The following is an 18,828-nucleotide window of genomic DNA, read 5'->3' on the forward strand; positions in this document are numbered from 1 at the left end:
GGCATTACAGTCCAATTTTAGTCAAATTAAATGATAAGCGGACAGGTGTACTGAAGTTTCCCAAAATTTTGCTTTTAAAAGAAGAAGGGAGCGATCTCTGTAACTGCTGTCGCCATATTAAAATGTACGTTGTCTGCTGTTTGTAATCGCATCATAGGAAAATGGCTCAACAGTTTGAATTGAAACTTAGATCATACCTCAAGCTGGGTTTTTACAATTTCACTTTGATTAACGGCGCATCCTGAGAGAAAAAGAGGGGTACAAAATTCATCCCAAAAATAGAGTATCTTATGGGCTTTTATTATTACAATTTCATTAAAATGAATATCCCAAGTGGGGAAGGGATTCATATATCATCTATAACCTATTTTCCCCGTGCGAAGAACAGGCATTTCGGCTAATTTATTATAAACACGAACATTTTTCTTTTTCTTAAAAAAAAATCTGCTGTTATATACCGGTATTTCTACCATTTTTGCAAAAATATATTATGTGATTAGCAGTACCTTTCAAAAATTACAACCCTACATTTTGAAAAAAGGAGCTCTTACATTAGAGTAAATACAGTAATTTTCAGGCAAGTGAATATTGTAACAACGCAACAGCGTAGTTTTTAAATGATCAATCAACTACAATAATTCAGCTACTTCCAGGTATTAAGCTTTATCATGTACGTGGCTCAAATTATAGTAATTAGTCTTCGCGGCTCGCTGTACGCTGCAGGTTAAAATCACCCTTAATTCAAAGTTGCAGTTGTTCACATTTAATATACATTTTAAGTTTGCCCACCAACTAACCTGCAGGTACTTAAATACTAATGCTCAAATTTAAATATGGTTACGGCCCTTGCCTTAAAAATAAGCATCAATGCACGTTTAAGTACATCATCAACATTATCTATTTTCAAATAATTAAATTGAGACAACGTATTTTTCAGTTGCAACCAAATCGTCACAATCCTTATTATAAATTGAAGTTTCTTAGTCTGTGAGTAAAGCTAATTCCTAGCTTCGCTACGTAGATAGGCAGCGCACGTAGTGAAGTGGAGAGTATTAAATATTAGGAATAAGTGGTACTTACAACTTGAGATATTTTCCTTTTATAAGGATAAGTACCAATATATAGAAAATTTACTTTATCATGCCGAATTATTTACTATTGACCTTAAAGAGACCTATGTAAAATAAAACCAGACACGAAAATAGTGCTAAAATCTATTTTTTTTATTATTCAAAAGTAGAATAAAGATCAAGTAAAAGTAACAATAAAATTTTATTTCAGAAAAATAAATCGAGGGAAAGTCGGAAAATAAATTTCCCCTTCATTTTTTCCCGAAAAATCGGAAAGCAATGGGCAAACAAGGCACTGATTTTAATGCGAACCATCAATTTCATAATTTATAATGTATGACCACGATCCTACAGATGACACTATGGCAGTGCTAGCAGAAAGTTCGAATGAGAGGTTCATTCTGTGCCCGGCAAGAACAGCTGAAAGAATCAATGCTCAGCAGTAATGTCAGACATTGACAAGATTGAAGTGTACAATTCGCAGAAAGTAGCCTCGCCTTCTGTCTTTTGGAGTTCTTTTCCGGAACACTACGACACTATACTCAGCAGTCGCAACGCAACACCATCATGCAACCCTCGCTGGGAGTGTCTTGCCCATCCGCCATATAGTCTCGACCTTGCTTCAGCGACAGCCCTTTCCAGGAAAAGGCATTTTGAAACCAATCGTGAAGTTTTCCGTATGCAGGAACGCTTTTTTTCAATACAAATTTTCAACCTTTGTAAAGAGGTAATGACAAATTTATAAAAGTTTTTGGTTTTTACGTGGAAAAATAGTTTTTTTTTTTTTTTTTGTTTTTTTTCAGTATATTATTTGTCTTGCAGAAACACTTCTGTTATAGCTGCCAGGGGAAACCTTGTATCCGACTTCCCATGTACTTTTAATATTGCTTAAAAAGTTTGCAATTAATATTTTTACACTAGATTCCTTATTTATAATATTTACATTACTTATCTACACAAGTGTACTTACATTAAACACTTGTTCTGCTTTTTCCCATATCACAAGAAAGTAATCTTCGTGTTTAAATGGTGTGTCTAGTAGAAAGTCCATTGTAGTATCAATAGCAGAAGCGCATGAATCACTGAACTCTTGTAACTTATCAAAATATTTCTAACAAAAAATAAACAAACAATTATTACTTAATAGGAACGTAGCTCTTTAATTTTTTATATATAAAAATAGAATAGAAAATGGAATTATTTCCAGGAATTAAGTTATAATGAAAGTTATATCTATGATACACACAAAGTAGTATAAAGAAAAAAAAAAAAAAAAAAGGTACGACCGAACTGGGAAGAGAACCTGAATCTCCGATGCGTCAGTCATCATGTTACCCAGTCCACTCCCTGAACAGCTACTCATTTTATTATTTTTGAAGCCAGTGCTTATCACTCGTAGCGTTCGAGTCAAAGTCTCGACTGAGTTAAATTTTCGGTCCTCTCGTGCATTTTCTCACTCTTTGCATATCATTGAATTCATCTACAGAGGAATTGGATAAAATCAATGTTTCCTCCATTTATCATGGACAGTAATAATTATATCGTAATGGAAATTGTTAGTAAAAATAAAATTTGAGACTTTTGACATTTTGTTACTAAAACTGATTAAATTATTTGAAAGAAAATGGGCCTTACTTACCTTATCGCGTGAATAGAGAGATATGATGACATCGTAAACAAAAATTATTTTTCCGAATACACTTGTTTTATCCTAGAAAAACAAGTACAGGTTAAATTAAAAGATATATTTTAATATATATAATTAAACAAAATAATACAATGTAACTCAATAAAATCTACCCACGGCTCTCAAAACAAAGAGTATTCCAGACAGAAATATGTTTATTCAAAAATATGAAACGGTATTGAAAACAGTTTGGGTAAAAGTGTAGGTCTTTTTGTAAAATTCTTCTTACTCTCTCCGTGAGAAGCCCAACAGCTGTAGCATGCTTTCTTGCAGAACGTTTTGCGGACTGCAAAATAGCCATGTCTCATAGCTTCAATATTCTCAAGCACACAAGTACTTTTAAGTCGGTCAGTTTTTTTCTTTTCTATTTTATTTAATTATTTTACGCTGAACTCGTTGTTCGGAAATACACTACCCCTTTCTGGATATTTTAATAGGAAGTTAATTTACGTATCATTATAAGTTATTAACTCTTTCGAACACCGAGTGAAGTTGCACTTGAATGAAGAAGAAACTAATAGTGTGGAGACTGGAAGAGGAGTCAGACAAGAATGTAGTATATTGCCCCAATTATTCAACATTTACAGTGAATGTTTGATGAAGGAAGTATTAATGGAAATTAGAAATTTGAAAATTGAAGGGCAGATCATTAACAAGATCAGATATGCAGATGATACGGTTATTATAGCTAGAACCAAAGGACGATAGTTGACAAAAGAGTTGACACTGGAAAACTATATGTAATGGAAATTAATATCGAAAAATCGAAAGTCATGAGAATATCTCGTGGGAATGCGCCTTATGGGTCAGAGTACAACAAAGAGAACTTGAATTTGAAGTCGATAATTTCAAGTAACTGGGAAGTATTTTGACGAGAGGTGCTTACTGCACCAAGGAGATCAGGCCAAGAATTGCCACAGCAACAAGAAATGATCACTCTTAACTAGCAGGCTTAATACTGGACTAAGAAAGAAGTTGGTCAAGTCCTATGTATGGAGTATTGGACTGTATGGTTCAGGAACTTGGACATTACGAAGTCAGGGAAGACATATAAAGCTTCGAAATGTGGTGTGGAAGGAAGATAGAGTAGATAAAATGGACAGAGAGATTAACAAAACGAAGATGTTTTAAAACAGATAGGAGAGAAGGGGACGCTTTTAGCCAGCATCCTCCGCAGGAAGGCCAATTGGATTGGACACACCTTATGAAGAAACTGTCTTCTTCATACCGCCATAGAAGGAAATACGAAACGAAAATCAGGAGTAGTAAGAAAGAAAAAAACTGGTCGATGATTTGAAAAATAGAAGAAAATATTGGGAATTAACATAGGAAGCTTGAAGATCGAGAAACATTGAAAAAAAATTCCAGGCCCAAACTTAAAGTAAAATTAAAAACCTCATTAGTCCCAGGATCTACCAAAAGGCAGAATATTTAATAACAACAATCCTTTCGGCTCTGGCGATAACATATATGTACGCAGGTTCAAAATGATTGATTTTTGTCTTTGTATTCTTTAAATTCGTCTAAATGATTTTCCGCTATTTTTCAGGTGCTTTCATCAGGAAGCTACGAGGAGTTCTTATAGAGTACTCGCTATCACGATTCACGAGGCTCAGCCAGATAAGCTGTTTTATTTTTTGAAGAAAGAAAAAAAACTATTTGCAGTAAGTCATTTTTCTGGTTTAATTATGTCTTTAGTCTCTAAACTACGTAGATTACAATGATACTATTTTCGATTAATGTCATTTTGTATTTCACATATAGGTTTGAACCCAAGTACACACCATGTGTACATTCCATAATTTTCTAAATATGACACTTGCAAATAAAATGACGATTGTGTTCCATTTGTTACATCAAAAAGAATAGTATTGCAAAATAAAAATAAAGATGGTAAGTAAACAATAAATAAATAAATAATAAAGGCTGGAAGGCTTACTAAAATATTTATTTATGAAATATGAAGAAAATCACCTTAGTCGTTTTTTAAGAAAAACGTCCGAAAAGACATCCCCAAGAATAAACTCTCTCTTGTGGATTGTTTAATGAGAAATTACTTATCCCGCATTGTGGGATACTAAGAAATATTTGCTTATGAGATAAGAATAAAATTACCCGAAAAAAATCATGCTCGACAGTAAAATAACCGATGTGGATTATTTCATGACAAATAAGTTATGCCATATTGTTAGATAAGTAAATATCATTTTATACGCCATTATCTGCTGTATGTATAAGGAAATAAATTTATTGCATACCTTTCGCATAACTTTTTATTCATACCCTTATCATTTTGATGACTCCATCATAACTGGCATCGTCTTTTCAGCCTTGAAGAAAATTTCTCACACTGACTAAAATTTTCAGTGGCAAGATTTTTACATAATAATGTTCCAATACAGTGACTGGCAACACTGAACTTAGTAGAAGTGTTGTAATGCCCCAACTTCGGTGATGTCATTACATATCTTAGATGCTCATTGATTGTTAATAGTTATTTATTGTTATTATTATATGCTTTGAAGTTGAATTACATAGTGTGAACGTATTTTACAAAATTGCTGCTTGCCGACATATTCTAGATCTGCATGCCAATAAAAATTCGATTATGAATATGAGGAATTATCTGTATGTATGCTCTTTAATGTTTGTCCATAGAACATAAACATGGCTGTGACTCCTGGTTATTGCTCACAAATAAGTAGTAGAAAGTTAGTGAAAGTTTTGGATGCACATTCATGTCCAGATTTACTATCAGCTATTAGTGGAATATGTATGTATTATATTGAAGTTTATAGAAATGAACACTGGTACATGTTAATTTGAAATCAGGGTTGAGATTGGATATTCCCATTTGTTGATGCTACGGTTGAGGTATGGTTTCATTGAAAAACATAATAAAAAATAATTATAATGAAATACAAAGGTAATTTAAAATACGAGTAATAATAATAAGAAGAAGAAAGATTAACGTCGAATTGTAAGTAATGCTACGAGAATGAAATCATAGATAAAATGAAATATTAAGTTATAAAACAAAGTTATAAAGAATAAAAAAATATGCAACTGTATACTCACCGAACATCCAACATAATTAATTATAACTGATTATAATATCCAAGTACTAGTATTCATTCTTATAGTCTAAATATAAATACATTCCGTTGAATTCAAATGCTACAAATACAAATATGGATTTAAAAATGCAATAACAGGAAGACATCAATCCACTACTATCTGTAATAACAACATACTTACTTACTTTGGAAATATAATAAGGAAAGTACTAATCTGAAGACCGAGATACATCATCACCTCTGGAATGTCGAACTCGAGGACGAGAGAAAATAATATAAAATGTTATTTGATTATGTACAGATAATTTATGTATGTTATAATACATTATTTATTACATTGTTTCATTATTCAGTTTTGGATCTATTAATATTGTAAATGCCAATTAATACCTTGTTTACTTTCATGATTATAGTAATTAGTTAAACTACCGTCCTCCATAAATATCGATTCCTTGAGTAGAATGTTTTTCCACTCCGAATCTGGAAAGCGTTATCTGTTTGTGTTAATGTTTCTGGAGCTGCTCTCCAGATGGCGACCCATATATAGTACTGCGCAGGAGAAAGAGATATAATAAGGGCTGTCTCAGTGTATGTGTAAGAAAGGCGGTTATTTTTGGAAGAGTTATCAAGTATATTTTGTTTTGAGTTTTTAAATTCTGTAGAGCTTTTTTGAGAAGTTTTCGATTTAGATGCTCAAGCATAACATCCTCAGGAGAAGATGACAGTTATGACGAGGGCATCGAAATGATAAGGATATGAATCAAAATTATACACACGCAAGGTATCCAATAAATTTATTTCTTATACATTATTGTTAAATATTCTGCCTATTAGTAAGTCCTAGGACTAAAAGATCCCATCCCTTGGGTAAGAGTCTGTAAATATTCCTTTTCTCCCCTACTCGTTTTAAAACATCTTCGTTTATTACTCTCTCTTTGTCTATTATATCATCATCATCTTCCAACACTATATTTCAAAGCTCTTTTCCTTCTCCAAAGCTAAGTATTTCTTTCCCAACTTCTCTAATGTCCAAGTATCTGAACCATACAATCCCATGCTCCAGATATAGCACTTGGCCACCTTCTTCTTTAGTCCAATGTTAAACCTGCTATTTACAAGTAACTTTCCTTGTTGAATCTCTTTTGCTACAGCAATTCTTAACCTGATGTCTTTGGTGCAGTAGGAGTCTCTCGTCAAAATACTTTCCAGATATTTGAAATAATGGACCTCTCCAAGCTCTCTTTGTTCTACACTGATCTTTAGGGGGCGTATTTCCACGGGATATTCTCATGACTCTCGACTTTTCGATGTTGATTACCTTTCCATATTGTTTCCTACTGTCAGCTGTTCTGTTCATCATCCCCTGTAGTTCTTCCTCGGTTCTATCTATAATAACCGTGTTGCCTGCATACCTCACCTTGTTGATGATCTAATTTTGAAATTTCCAACTTCCGTGAATGCTTCCTTTATTAAGCATTCACTGTAAACGTTGAGTAACGGGTGATATATTATATCCTTCTCTGACTGCTCCTCCAATCTTCATACTGTTGATTTCTCATTGGACAGCTTTACTCTTTGTCCTATATACAAGTTGCGAATGAGTCGACGGTGCTTTTAGTTGATCCTGACTTCTTAAGGTATTTCCGGAAGTTTGGTTCAATTGATCTGGTCGAAAAGCTTTTCGCCAGGTGACGAAGCGCAAACATAACTTTTCCTTTACGTCAAGAAATCGTTCTAATATAATTCTCATCAATCTAATAGCATCTCTGGTGCCTTTTCCTTTCCGGAATCCAAATCTTTCCTCCTCCAGTATATCTTCTGTCTTACTTTCCAACCGCTTATTCAATATCCGCGCAATCATCTTTCCAGTGAGAGAAACAAGGCTAATGGTTCTGTGATCACTGCGCTTCTTTGTTTCTTTTTCCTTAGATAATGCACTCATTGTAACATTTAGAAAATTATTCGGCCATTCTCAACTCAGGTGGATCTTGTAATAAGTGACGTCTCCTAATCCCATTATCTCATTGCATTGTCTCCTAATCCCCTGAGTAAGTCCGCTGGTATTTCATCTCCAGTAGTCATCCTCCTTGTCATGTCTTTAATGGCTTGTAGTACTTCGCTTTTCAGTATTTGCTCCTTTGTCTTCTTCATTCCCTTCTCCTGAGAAAAAAGAAACAAAGAAGTGCAGTGATCACAGAACCATTAGCCTTGTTTCTCTCACTGGAAAGATGATTGCGCGGATATTGAATAAGCGGTTGCAAAGTAAGACAGAAGAGATACTGGAGGAGGATCGATTTGGATTCCGATTAAATATCTCTTGGGTGGTTCTTCTGGTCATATATTGTAGATCCTTCATGCATTCCTCCCGGGTCCTAAGGATTCTTTGATGGTCAGTGATTACGTGACCTTGTTGATCTTCGATTCTAGAAGCGCCTACACTTTAGGTTTAGAAAAAAAAAAATAATAATTGCTAACACGTTCGCTGCTGAGGACGCCCATCGGCGTCCAGTACTGAATTTGGCATATGCGCCGGACGCCGTTCGGCGCTTGTCCCTGCAGCTGATTCACTTTCCCGCCAATACCTGCGTGTGCACACTACCGGTGGCGGGAAAGTGAATCAGTTGCAGGGACGAGCGGCGTCCGGCGCATATGCCAAATTCAGTACTGGACGCCGATGGGCGTCCTCGGCAGCGAATGTGTTAATCGACCTCCACCATACCCATAGCCGTCCAATACTCTCTTATTTTTAAATACAGTATAAGCTACTTTCTTACTGTAAATACTTAAATATCAAACTTCAATAGTGTGGAATACAATAAAGCACTAATACCAAACAGCAATCATACAATATTGCTTTTAATATCCTCGGTGTCTCAATACATTTATAAACATAAACAAAGAAACATACATCATAATTTGGTCTATCTCCCTGATTATCTACAATTAACAAACTTATATTTTTTTTTCTGTTCTATTCTTTTTAAATTTAATTTATTCATTTTTTTCAAAGCTTGAAGTTTTAACACCTTTCGGCGCTCCTCAGGCTTTTTTTTTTTTTTTTTTTAATTTCTGAATGTGACTTTCCTTTCTTCTTTCTAAATCTGTCTTGATTCTTTGAGGTGTTTTTATATCATCTATGAGCAACTTAAAAAAAGAACAAAAAAGTCTTTTCTGTGAAATATACCAAATTCCCTGACTTTCGGAATATTTTGAAACATTTCCATGATTCCTTAATTTCTCTGACCTTTCCTGATTTTAAAGTTTATAGTGTTAACCCTGATACCATCAGTACTTAAATCTACTCTATTGTCAATTCAGATTTAAAATATACAAAATAAGAGAGAACAAAAACAACAGTAACGATGATAATAAATAATTACAATAACAATACTGGATATCCACTCTTTACTTTGTTCAGCACTTTGTTAATAACTAATAGTAATGAAGAGGTCTCGATGGCTTAGTCGTAGTGTGCCCACCTCTGATTTATGGGCTCCCAGATTCGGTCTCAGCTCATGTCAAGTGCCTTTGTGATGAACAAATACCGTGTGCGTAGGTTTTCTCGGAGTTCTCTCGTTTCATCCCACTTCTTCATTCCACTATTTCGCTCATTATCATCATCACTATCTCCTTAGCCTCAGAGCATAATTGTGGGACGTTAAACGGGAAAACAAGTAATGAAGATGTCGGACCCAGATTTGGACTGCACTTACTTTAACGTACAAGAAATAGAATGACATAGAGAATGTGGGGAGAGCTGAACACGATACATCATGCTTGTCAACTTTCTGGTCGGCATGTCCCCAGGAATAGCGAGAATTTCTTACATAATGTTTGATTTCAATTTGGTTATTTCATTGTTTGTACTAATATATTAAACCCCTCTGATAGCCTTTAAAAAATCAATTCTGGTGACTGTAGAACCTTTAAAATGACCCTATTGACGAAAAGCGTTTTTTTTTTTTTTTTTAATTTCTAACATAGTTAACAGGAAGTAAGTCATACCCTTTCATATTGCTATGATTAACAAAGTTGAAAAAAAAAAAAAAAAGTACGCAGTAAGGAGATAGTTATGTAAGGTCATACAGGTGATGATTCGAGATATACTAGCTCTGTTACTTCGGTCTAACAGCATCCGACGTTGCCGTTACAGCAATTATTTTGTCATACATAATTCTACGTTTAATTTTGTAATTATGTTGTGGTATTTTCTATTAGATTTGTGAAAAAAAATTAATGATGCATTTACAGTAATATTGTTGGCAGTGTCGTGAGATTGTTGTCAAAATAAAGCACTTAATATCAGAGAAATATCGTGATATAAATTTTAGACTACACGTACTCATGTCCAAAATTATTGTCGCATGTCTATAAATATGTTGTTGTAAGAATATAATTTGATAACGAATTCGCCCGGTATTTCTTATAACGTTAGTATGTGTATAATCGGCAAAGACATGTATGTGGGAAATTTCATGTCAAAATAGCAGTAAATATGAATAATAAAACGAAAATAAAACTTTCTTGTCCATTTAGCAACATTTTGTTTTACTCATTCTAATTTTCGTATTTATAATTCTCTTCCTATGAAATTTACCACAATATACATTTCCCCATTATACACATAGTATCAGTATTAAAAGTACTCTGCAAAATCATTATCATATGATATTCTTACAAGAAGACAGTTATAGATATGCGACAATCATTTTGGACATGAGTGTATCATAAAGTAAGTCCAGTTCAAACTTCGTTACCTCTTTACTACTATTCAAATTATTAATATAATGTTAGGTTAAAGAAAGAAAAAAAAAAAAAAAAAGCGAGTGGGATTCCCTGCAGTTATTAGAAACAAGACTTTCATCTCCTTACGTCTTGCAAAGTCCTTTAATAAAATCACGTAAATTAACCATTACTTTCTTACTTAAATAATTATTATTTTTCTAACCAGAGTATGCATAAATTATTTTGTAACAGTTTTCATAACGTAACGTTATCTTCCTCAGACGTTAATATGAACATACATGGAATATATGGCAACTGTTACGAAATAATTTATTTTTAATAAAGAAATGCATACTCTGGTCAGAAAAATAATAATTATTTAAATAATAATTCCAGAGTGAACATGGAGGAAGATACTTTAATATTTTCTTTTTAAAAAATGCCACATTCTCACAATTAAAAATAAGACAGAAAAAATCAATTTGTCTACACAAGATACTCGTCAGTTTGAATATACAGGGTATATGGATTATTGAAATCAATAGATTAGAATGTTTTACTTACAGAATTATCTTACCTTAAATTTCTGATAAGGAATCTGCTTAAGTATATCAAACGACGTGTTGTCAACATCTGGAAACTTTCTTTCCTTCAGATATGTTAAGACTTTCTGGAAATCTTCTCTCGTATTACAATTTTGGAGGAGAACGTTAAGCTCAAAAGACCCCATTTTCAGACTAGCTTCCTACAGGTCTGTAATGAGAGAAAAATTAGCAATGAAACTGAGGAAAGGCACACGTCTCTCAAATATCTAATTACTAAAGACCAGCAGTTGTGATAAAATGACATATTTAACCATTTTTACAAGAAATCGTAAATAAATGTAATTTATTGTGATCAATGGCCATATTTGCCATTTTAAAATTGATTTTTAAGTTTTGTTTACCTTTCTACCAGAACTACAAGTTCCATTGTTCATAATTATCGTGCTTTCAAGCTAGGAGTTACTTTTTTCTGGCGACACTCAATACAAAACCTTTTTTTCTGATTTTTTTTTTTTTTTTAATTTTGATTTCTCTAACCATTCTTTAATTCTTGCACTTATGATAAGAACTTTTAAATTTAAATCGAACAAGAATATATCATATGCATTTGAAAGGTATTATGATCAGAGATTGCAGTATCCAATCTTTTTTTTTTTTTTTTTTTTTTTTTAATTGCTCAGTCAATTAGAATTTGTGGAAGAACATATTCGTGAAATATTAGTATTGGTCCCTTTCTTTCCCATAAAATAAACACTGACTTTCTTCATATGGATTTCCTTTTAACATAGTCTTTGGTCACGGTATTCATTAGTATATTCTATCTGCAGTTTTACGCTTATGATACTAATATTTCTACGATCTATAATTTTCTTTCATTTTCGTCGCTTTGGTGTGTTTTTGTTATTGATTCTTTCAGATCCTAATAAGTGATATTTACAATCCCTAACATAGATTAACAAATTTAATATGAGATTGTGGTAAATAAGTTACATAAAAATACAGTGAACATATTTACGTTTTCAATATAAACTGCTATTCTAATAATGTATTTTGGCATTTTACGTTACTTATTATACTAAGGAAGAGACAAATGAAACTGAATTGCTTCATGTTTTTTTTCCTATGATAATTGGAAAGTGTGAATACGTAACACTGTCAAAAGTATAGAATTAAAATTATTGTGTTAAATAAATAAGTTTATTATTAGAATAATTAGAATAAACTAAATACATAAATCAAGATTAGAAAAAACACAAACTGATTTACCTATTCTACCACACAATATTTCGATAAGCAGAGTGAAGCAAGAAGTCCAGCATTAGTCTTTTAATTTGAAAATTAAATGCTATCTTAGATTTACCTACAAAGTTTCAAATAGAAAGGAGGTGCATGTAGCATACAGTTCAAGACGAGCTTTTGCGTTTTACTTAGGAGTATGAACAGACAGTTAGTTTTCACTTTACGGCATTTGTTTAGGAGTTATCGACTGTTGAAGTTCACATGTGACATTATACAGTAGATCTATCTTTTGTAGCTTCAGGTGATGAACATAGCTCTAACCATGACAAGAACGCATTGAAATTCTGATAATGAGGAGCACAGTGCCAGAGTCGTTGCAGTGAATATAAAAGCTCGGCATCCAGATAGAGAAGACACCACAGTTTCGCAAATGTTTAAAAGATCCTGTTAAGAACAGAAAACGTTCTGGATAACCAAGGACGATTACCGACGAGAAAAGAGTAACGGCCAGCAATCATGACATCCTTTTGTCAAAAACATAAACGCAATACCCGAAGTTTGTTATCTGTGTTAGGGGTACGCCAGCGATGTATATGCCGTGTGTTCAATACAAACAATCGATACCCCTATAAATTAGAAATGCATTCGTTATTATTATTATTATAACTGAAGATAACCCAAATAGTGGGTACAGTTTATGGAGTGAGCTTTGGCTCGGATCCCCATATTCCCAATATGTTGTCTTTAGTGATGACATTTATTTTCGAAAGCGAGTAAACAAACAAAATCATCGTTATTGGTCGGATAGCAATTCATCGTAAAATTGAGTTGATTTTAGTTTAGCGTCCCTTTCAGCAGCGAGGCTATATGAGACGTGGACCTACTGATTAACGTGGAATCCGAACCACATGAGCTCCCGCCGGGAATTGAACCCGGGTCTCCCACGCCAAAGGCGCGTACGCTAACCGCTTAGCCACGGAGGAGCTCAATTCATCGTAAAAATCACCTCATAAGTTCGTCGGTCCGGTAAAGGCAACAGTGTGGTGTGATGTATATGGAATACCCGAGTAGTGGAATCCATCTTCATTTTCGCCACCCCTGAACCGCGAAGGCTATTTCCCAGCCACTTTTACAAGGCGGTTCGCCTTCATACTTAGGTCTATGCGTTGCTCAATGGTTAGACAAGCAGTTTTCAGGTCACTCGTTCGGTAAACTTCTACAATGCCCGCTCCAATTGGTATCCTTAAGAGGATACGAGAAATTATACTCTATTCATTTTAACAAAATGGGTCAAAATTATCCTAAGCTAAAAACTCCTATTTCAATATACTCTTTTAAAGTGTCTTACTTATCAATGCGCAGCTGGAGAGTGTTTTATCAAATTTACTCCTTATTTCTTTGGAGTTCACTCGAGCAGATAGTTCTACCAAATAGAACATTTATAGGTAAAATACGATGTGAACCATTTTTCGTGAAGAAATGAGTGTGAATATAAGTAATTACTGTCAGTGCACAGCATACTGAAATTAAAAATGAAATGAAATCTTTGAGTTTTACATCCCACGGTTATGCCGGTTAGGCTAAAGGAGACGGTGATGATGAGTAATGAATGAAATGGTGGAATGAAGAAAGTGGGAGGAAACGGGAGAACCCCGAGAAAACCCACGCACACGGTGTTTGTCCACCACGAAGTTCACTTGGCCGGGGCTGGGATCGAACCCGGGACCCCAAGCACCAGAGCATATTGAAATGAATTTTAAGTAATAGTGAAAGCACTGTATGTGTAAGTGTGCTCTTCCACTATCTTCGTTTATGCGTATACTCCCCGTCGCTCCCCCGTTCGGGCTCCCCTGCTGTGCTCCTGCCCTGACTCGGTTAGATAGCATTCGTGCTTTTTATTGGTCACCTAGACAAGTTGGTTTGTATTTTATTAACTGTAGTATTTATGAAATACATCCACACTGTATTTATTCTGAGCCCTCCTGAAGTCAATCTGCAAGCAGTAATGGACCTCCTCATTTAGTGCATGCTCTGCTAAAAGAAATACAAAGTTCAAATCTAACCTTAAAATATAAGAAATGTATCAAAATTTGGTAGAATCGTCTGCTAAAGTAATGCCTTTCTTTGTTCCAAGTAGACTACTGGTGTGGACCAACAAAAAGTATAAATCGCACCTTTCAGTTTAAGGTTCCAAGATTATGCCTCTTTAGGGTAGCGGAGATGGATGATTAAGGCAAGTATGATGATGGAAAAATCGATTGAGTGGGAATGTGGGAGCAAACCAACAAGTATAGAAGGCATCAGAATACTATTTTCACAAATACGAGTTTCGGAGTTAAATAAATTTGATCCTGTATTCTTAATACGTACGTCTTTATTCTATCTTTAAGATGCAATATTAATAGTTTCATTCCATCAATGAAAAAAAAAAAAATTCTCTCTGCTGACCCCATTCAACCCTAATCAAAGTACTGCATTTAACCCTCCCTTATTGAATATGGTGGGACAAATTCTATAGCTGGTGTGTATAATCAAATGTGACCCTCTTTAAAATTCGTAATAAATTACTATTACAATTGAGTAGATACGGGTATGAGAAAACAAACATTAACAAAGGCTCACGACTACAATCACAGGAAGGATGATCCTGTAAATAAATCTACATGGTCTCAAATTGACCTGCAACATACCAATTGTCTACGCTTGAAACAAATACATAGTTCTAAATATTGCAAGCTGTATTCAATACTTCAATGTATGTACTTCAACAGCATTTCTTGGTACTTACACTGAACAGAAAAATAATAACCTTCTATCTAGTTTTCTTTAATGTGAGAAAATGATTATATTTATCAAATTAGAAAAGTTTAATACTTAGTCAGTTTTACACATAATTAAAACACAACAAAGCTTCCTTCTCACTAACACAAGTTTATTATCTCGATAAAAATTTTATTAGATAAACCATTTTCGGTATTCTTAAATAGCGCCACATTCCTCTTCCACGTCTTCCTCCGTTTATTGGTGTCTCTCCAGAGTTGCCAATTCCATTTCCAACAATTTCAGTCACTATTAGGCAGCAATCTGTGCGCCACTTACTAGAGATATCTGTGTTTGTATGGAGAAGAATCGTCATAAACAAAGACTGCAGAGAGTAACCCAACAACAAAAACATGTAAAAAAAATCAATTATAACTGCTATGCCTATTATCGCAAAATTAAACTCTTGACGCACTCTGAGCTCCTCCGTGGCTAAGCGGTTAGCATACGCGCCTTTGGCGTGGGAGGCCCGGGTTCGATTCCCGGCGGGAGCTCATGTGGTTCGGATTCCACGTTAATCAGTAGGTCCACGTCTCATATAGCCTCGATGCTGAACGGGACGTTAAACTCAAAATCAACTCAACTCAACTCTTGACGCACTCTGTTACGGAACAGGGTCGAGGAATAAAAGTCCCGGTAGATTAATACGTTTTCCATAAAGAAAAATATTGAACGGTGGGCCACATGCATTCTCGAGGTACAAAATCCGTGACTTAGGCAACCCAACTAACTCCCGCTCCAAAATTAACAACAGCATGAAGTTGTCCCCACCTGTTAAAAGAACAAATCGTAAAGAGTGTTTTTTGCAGGAGTGAGGCAAAACGCTGACTAACGAAATGACAAAAGAGAGTCTTTGCATACTTGTACTCACAGTACAGAGCACACTACCAGAAAAAATATACGGGCACAAGAGGCGCTGATGAGAAGATAACAGTCGGGGAACTTAAATAATCTTACAAGTTAACTTACTTCAAATGGTTATACATATATGCGTATAAAATAATATACAGATAGATTATGCGGTATATGTTTACAAGTTTATTATTATTATTCAGGGCCGGCGCTAGAAGTTTTGCCGCCCTGGGCGGTACTTTCAGATGCCGCCTCTTTATTGTTTTCTTTCTCAAATTTTGCCGCCCCTGTATTATTTTCTTTTTTCAAATTTTGCCGCCCATCAGACTTGCCACCCTGGGCGGTGGCACGGCTCGACCCCCCCTCGCGCCGGCCCTGTTATTATTATTATTATTATTATTATTATTATTATTATTATTATTATTATTATTATTATTATTATTATTATTATTATTATTATTATTATTATTATTGCTGGAAATTTAAGACCTCAACATTAGTCCTATTGCAATGCAAATAAGCATTCTGAAGTTGATAGGAAGAGAAAAAGAAAGGATTAGAGATACTTTCGAAAGATTAATGTCCGAAAATAAACGAAAGGGGAGAAAGAAGGTGTTCGCTCCTGGACAATATTAAAACTTCTGATGCCTAAATAGAAACTAAGTAGGATTTGTCTTCATCACGATGCATAGTAACACGCTTTCTTTGGATAAAAGACTTTGGATTATGTATGCGTTATATTGACATTTTCAAAAATATACATACCAATATAAAAACAATAGTTCCTATTTACAAATTTTGGTTGAACGGATATATGGAACGTGTTTGAAATGGTGAACGAAATATTATTTCTAGCAGTAGGAGTAATAGTGGAAGATGTTCGGAATAATTACTCGGAAACAATATTGTTTCAGACACATTTATGACTCATAGTAGGCCCTAAGCATGACCCCTCGAGGTCATATTCATGAATTATTTGCTAAACACGTCACGTGTTCACACAGTACGAATCAAGGCTGTAGACAAACATCTGATGTCGTTTTGTTAGTATTTCCCCTGTGAAGAAAGCCGTCTCCGAAGATATCTCTGTGCTTAAAGCGCTCTATATAATAAACATAAGCTTCAGCAATTATTATAGTAGAAAACGCATGGTTTCTGTTTCTCAATTTGTTTGTGAATTTGTTTCTCAAATAATATAGATCATTTTCGATTATCTTTACAAACCAACTCACTACCAATTTTGCATATATACCCACCCCCACTCATAAAGAATCCTAAAAATAATGCTATGAGACGTTCTGTTCATCTTTAATAAGGAGTTAATATACTAAATTTCAGCTCCGTAATTTTAACGGCTTGTGAAATACTGAATTTTTTCGAAAAAATTCGGATCCTCACTATCACCTTAACATATTATTATAATGAAAGTGATATGATAACATCCCAGTTTGGATTAAGGCCTAACTATATACCAAAAGTAATTTCATTTGACTTCGCAATTTGACCTTGATGATCAGGCACACATAGCTACATCCATTTTATATAATAATTTATATATTATAGTGATTCAAAAATGTATTGTTTCCAGTAGTTAGCTCCTCTAAAAACTCATGGACTTATACTACTACTTGGCTGTCGCTGCTGAAAGCCAAGTAGTAGTATAAGTCCTATTGCTATTATTGCAATTACAAATATCAATATCCAAAAATGCCTGAAGTTCTTTTTTCACTTAGAGATACTCATCTCAGATAAGTGAACAGAGACAAATGAAAAAGGAAGGGTAATGAAGGCCTTGAAATTAAAATGTGGACAAATTCGCCAGTGTTCAGAAACATATTTTTTAAGGACGCTCGATCCTAGCAATAGGAGCCAAATACGCGGTTCTGATTAGTTGAAGCTATCCGTTTCCCGCCATGTAGCAGAAATATAGCAGAAATGAACCAGCTACTATTGCCGGGCTTCGTGACCGAGCGTGCTAGCACAACTGCTAAGTAATCACAATTACTTTTGGCGTGGGTTCAAGCACGGTTCAAACAATTTTTTTAATTTTTATACTTTATTTGTTACTAAGTTTCCATAACACTTTTTTCATTAAAATAAGATAAATAATTCTCAAAAACAAGTGATTTATATACGTTACGCGTGCAGTTAGGCTACACGAGTCCATAGTACAAGTAGTAGTAGTAGTAGTAACAACGGGTCAGAAGCCCCGCAGGGCTCATTTTGGTCCAACTTGACTCCCATGATATTAATTTAACCTCAGCTGTGTCTTCAATTTTGTTCTTTATTTCCAACAATGTTACAATTTTCTTCTATTACTATAATACACAATACATACACCAGAATATTTGGACAATCGCAAACTGCAACCGATGAGAAATTTGTATTTAGTTCCTATGGCTAGGGTCGAGTTTGAAAAAATATTCTGTTCAGAAGATACTGTCTACAATGCAGTAAGTAGAGTGGGTCGGTTGATCAGAGTAGGTCGGTCGGTCGCAGTGGGTCATGGTGGGTAGTGGGTCGCAGTGGGTCACATGATGTTGACCATCGATCCACTGATCCACTCAGAAAAATCGACCCATTTGACCCACCCACCTACCACTACAACTCTGATCTGAGGGTGGGGTACTTGGTTCGTTCCCTAGGCAAGTAAGCTGAAGTGGACAATATCGTGCTCGTGGGTTTTCTCGGAACACTCCAATATCCTTCTACTTTAACCTTTCACTAATTCGTCCATCATAATTCACTAGCTTTAACCATGGTGTCTCTTAACCTAACAGACATAATCGTGAAACATTAAACGCAAAGATGAG

General features: G+C 34.6%; 1 protein-coding gene across 7 annotated transcripts in view; it reads right to left on the minus strand.

Annotated features, from left to right (window-relative positions):
• The window catches only part of LOC145673335 (uncharacterized), a 154,266-nt gene extending 138,846 nt beyond the window's left edge, over positions 1-15,420 (minus strand). For 5 of the 7 annotated variants that reach the window (XM_081742970.1, XM_081742962.1, XM_081742984.1 and 2 more), the window contains exons 1-4: positions 15,132-15,418; positions 11,137-11,312; positions 2,710-2,781; positions 2,041-2,181 (exon numbers count right to left, since the gene is read on the minus strand). In XM_081742970.1, the coding sequence (XP_081599096.1) occupies positions 2,041-2,181; positions 2,710-2,781; positions 11,137-11,289 (366 nt within the window). In that variant the 5' untranslated portion in view covers positions 11,290-11,312; positions 15,132-15,418. Of the gene's footprint in view, positions 1-2,040; positions 2,182-2,709; positions 2,782-11,136; positions 11,313-15,131 lie in introns of all 7 variants that reach the window. The other 2 variants (XM_081742951.1, XM_081742988.1) reach the window with 2 other exon arrangements.
• Positions 15,421-18,828: the final 3,408 nt, after the last annotated feature.

The sequence above is a fragment of the Thermobia domestica genome, chromosome 2, assembly GCF_964235325.1.
Source record: "Thermobia domestica chromosome 2, izTheDome1.hap1.1, whole genome shotgun sequence".
Classification (NCBI taxonomy): domain Eukaryota; kingdom Metazoa; phylum Arthropoda; class Insecta; order Zygentoma; family Lepismatidae; genus Thermobia; species Thermobia domestica.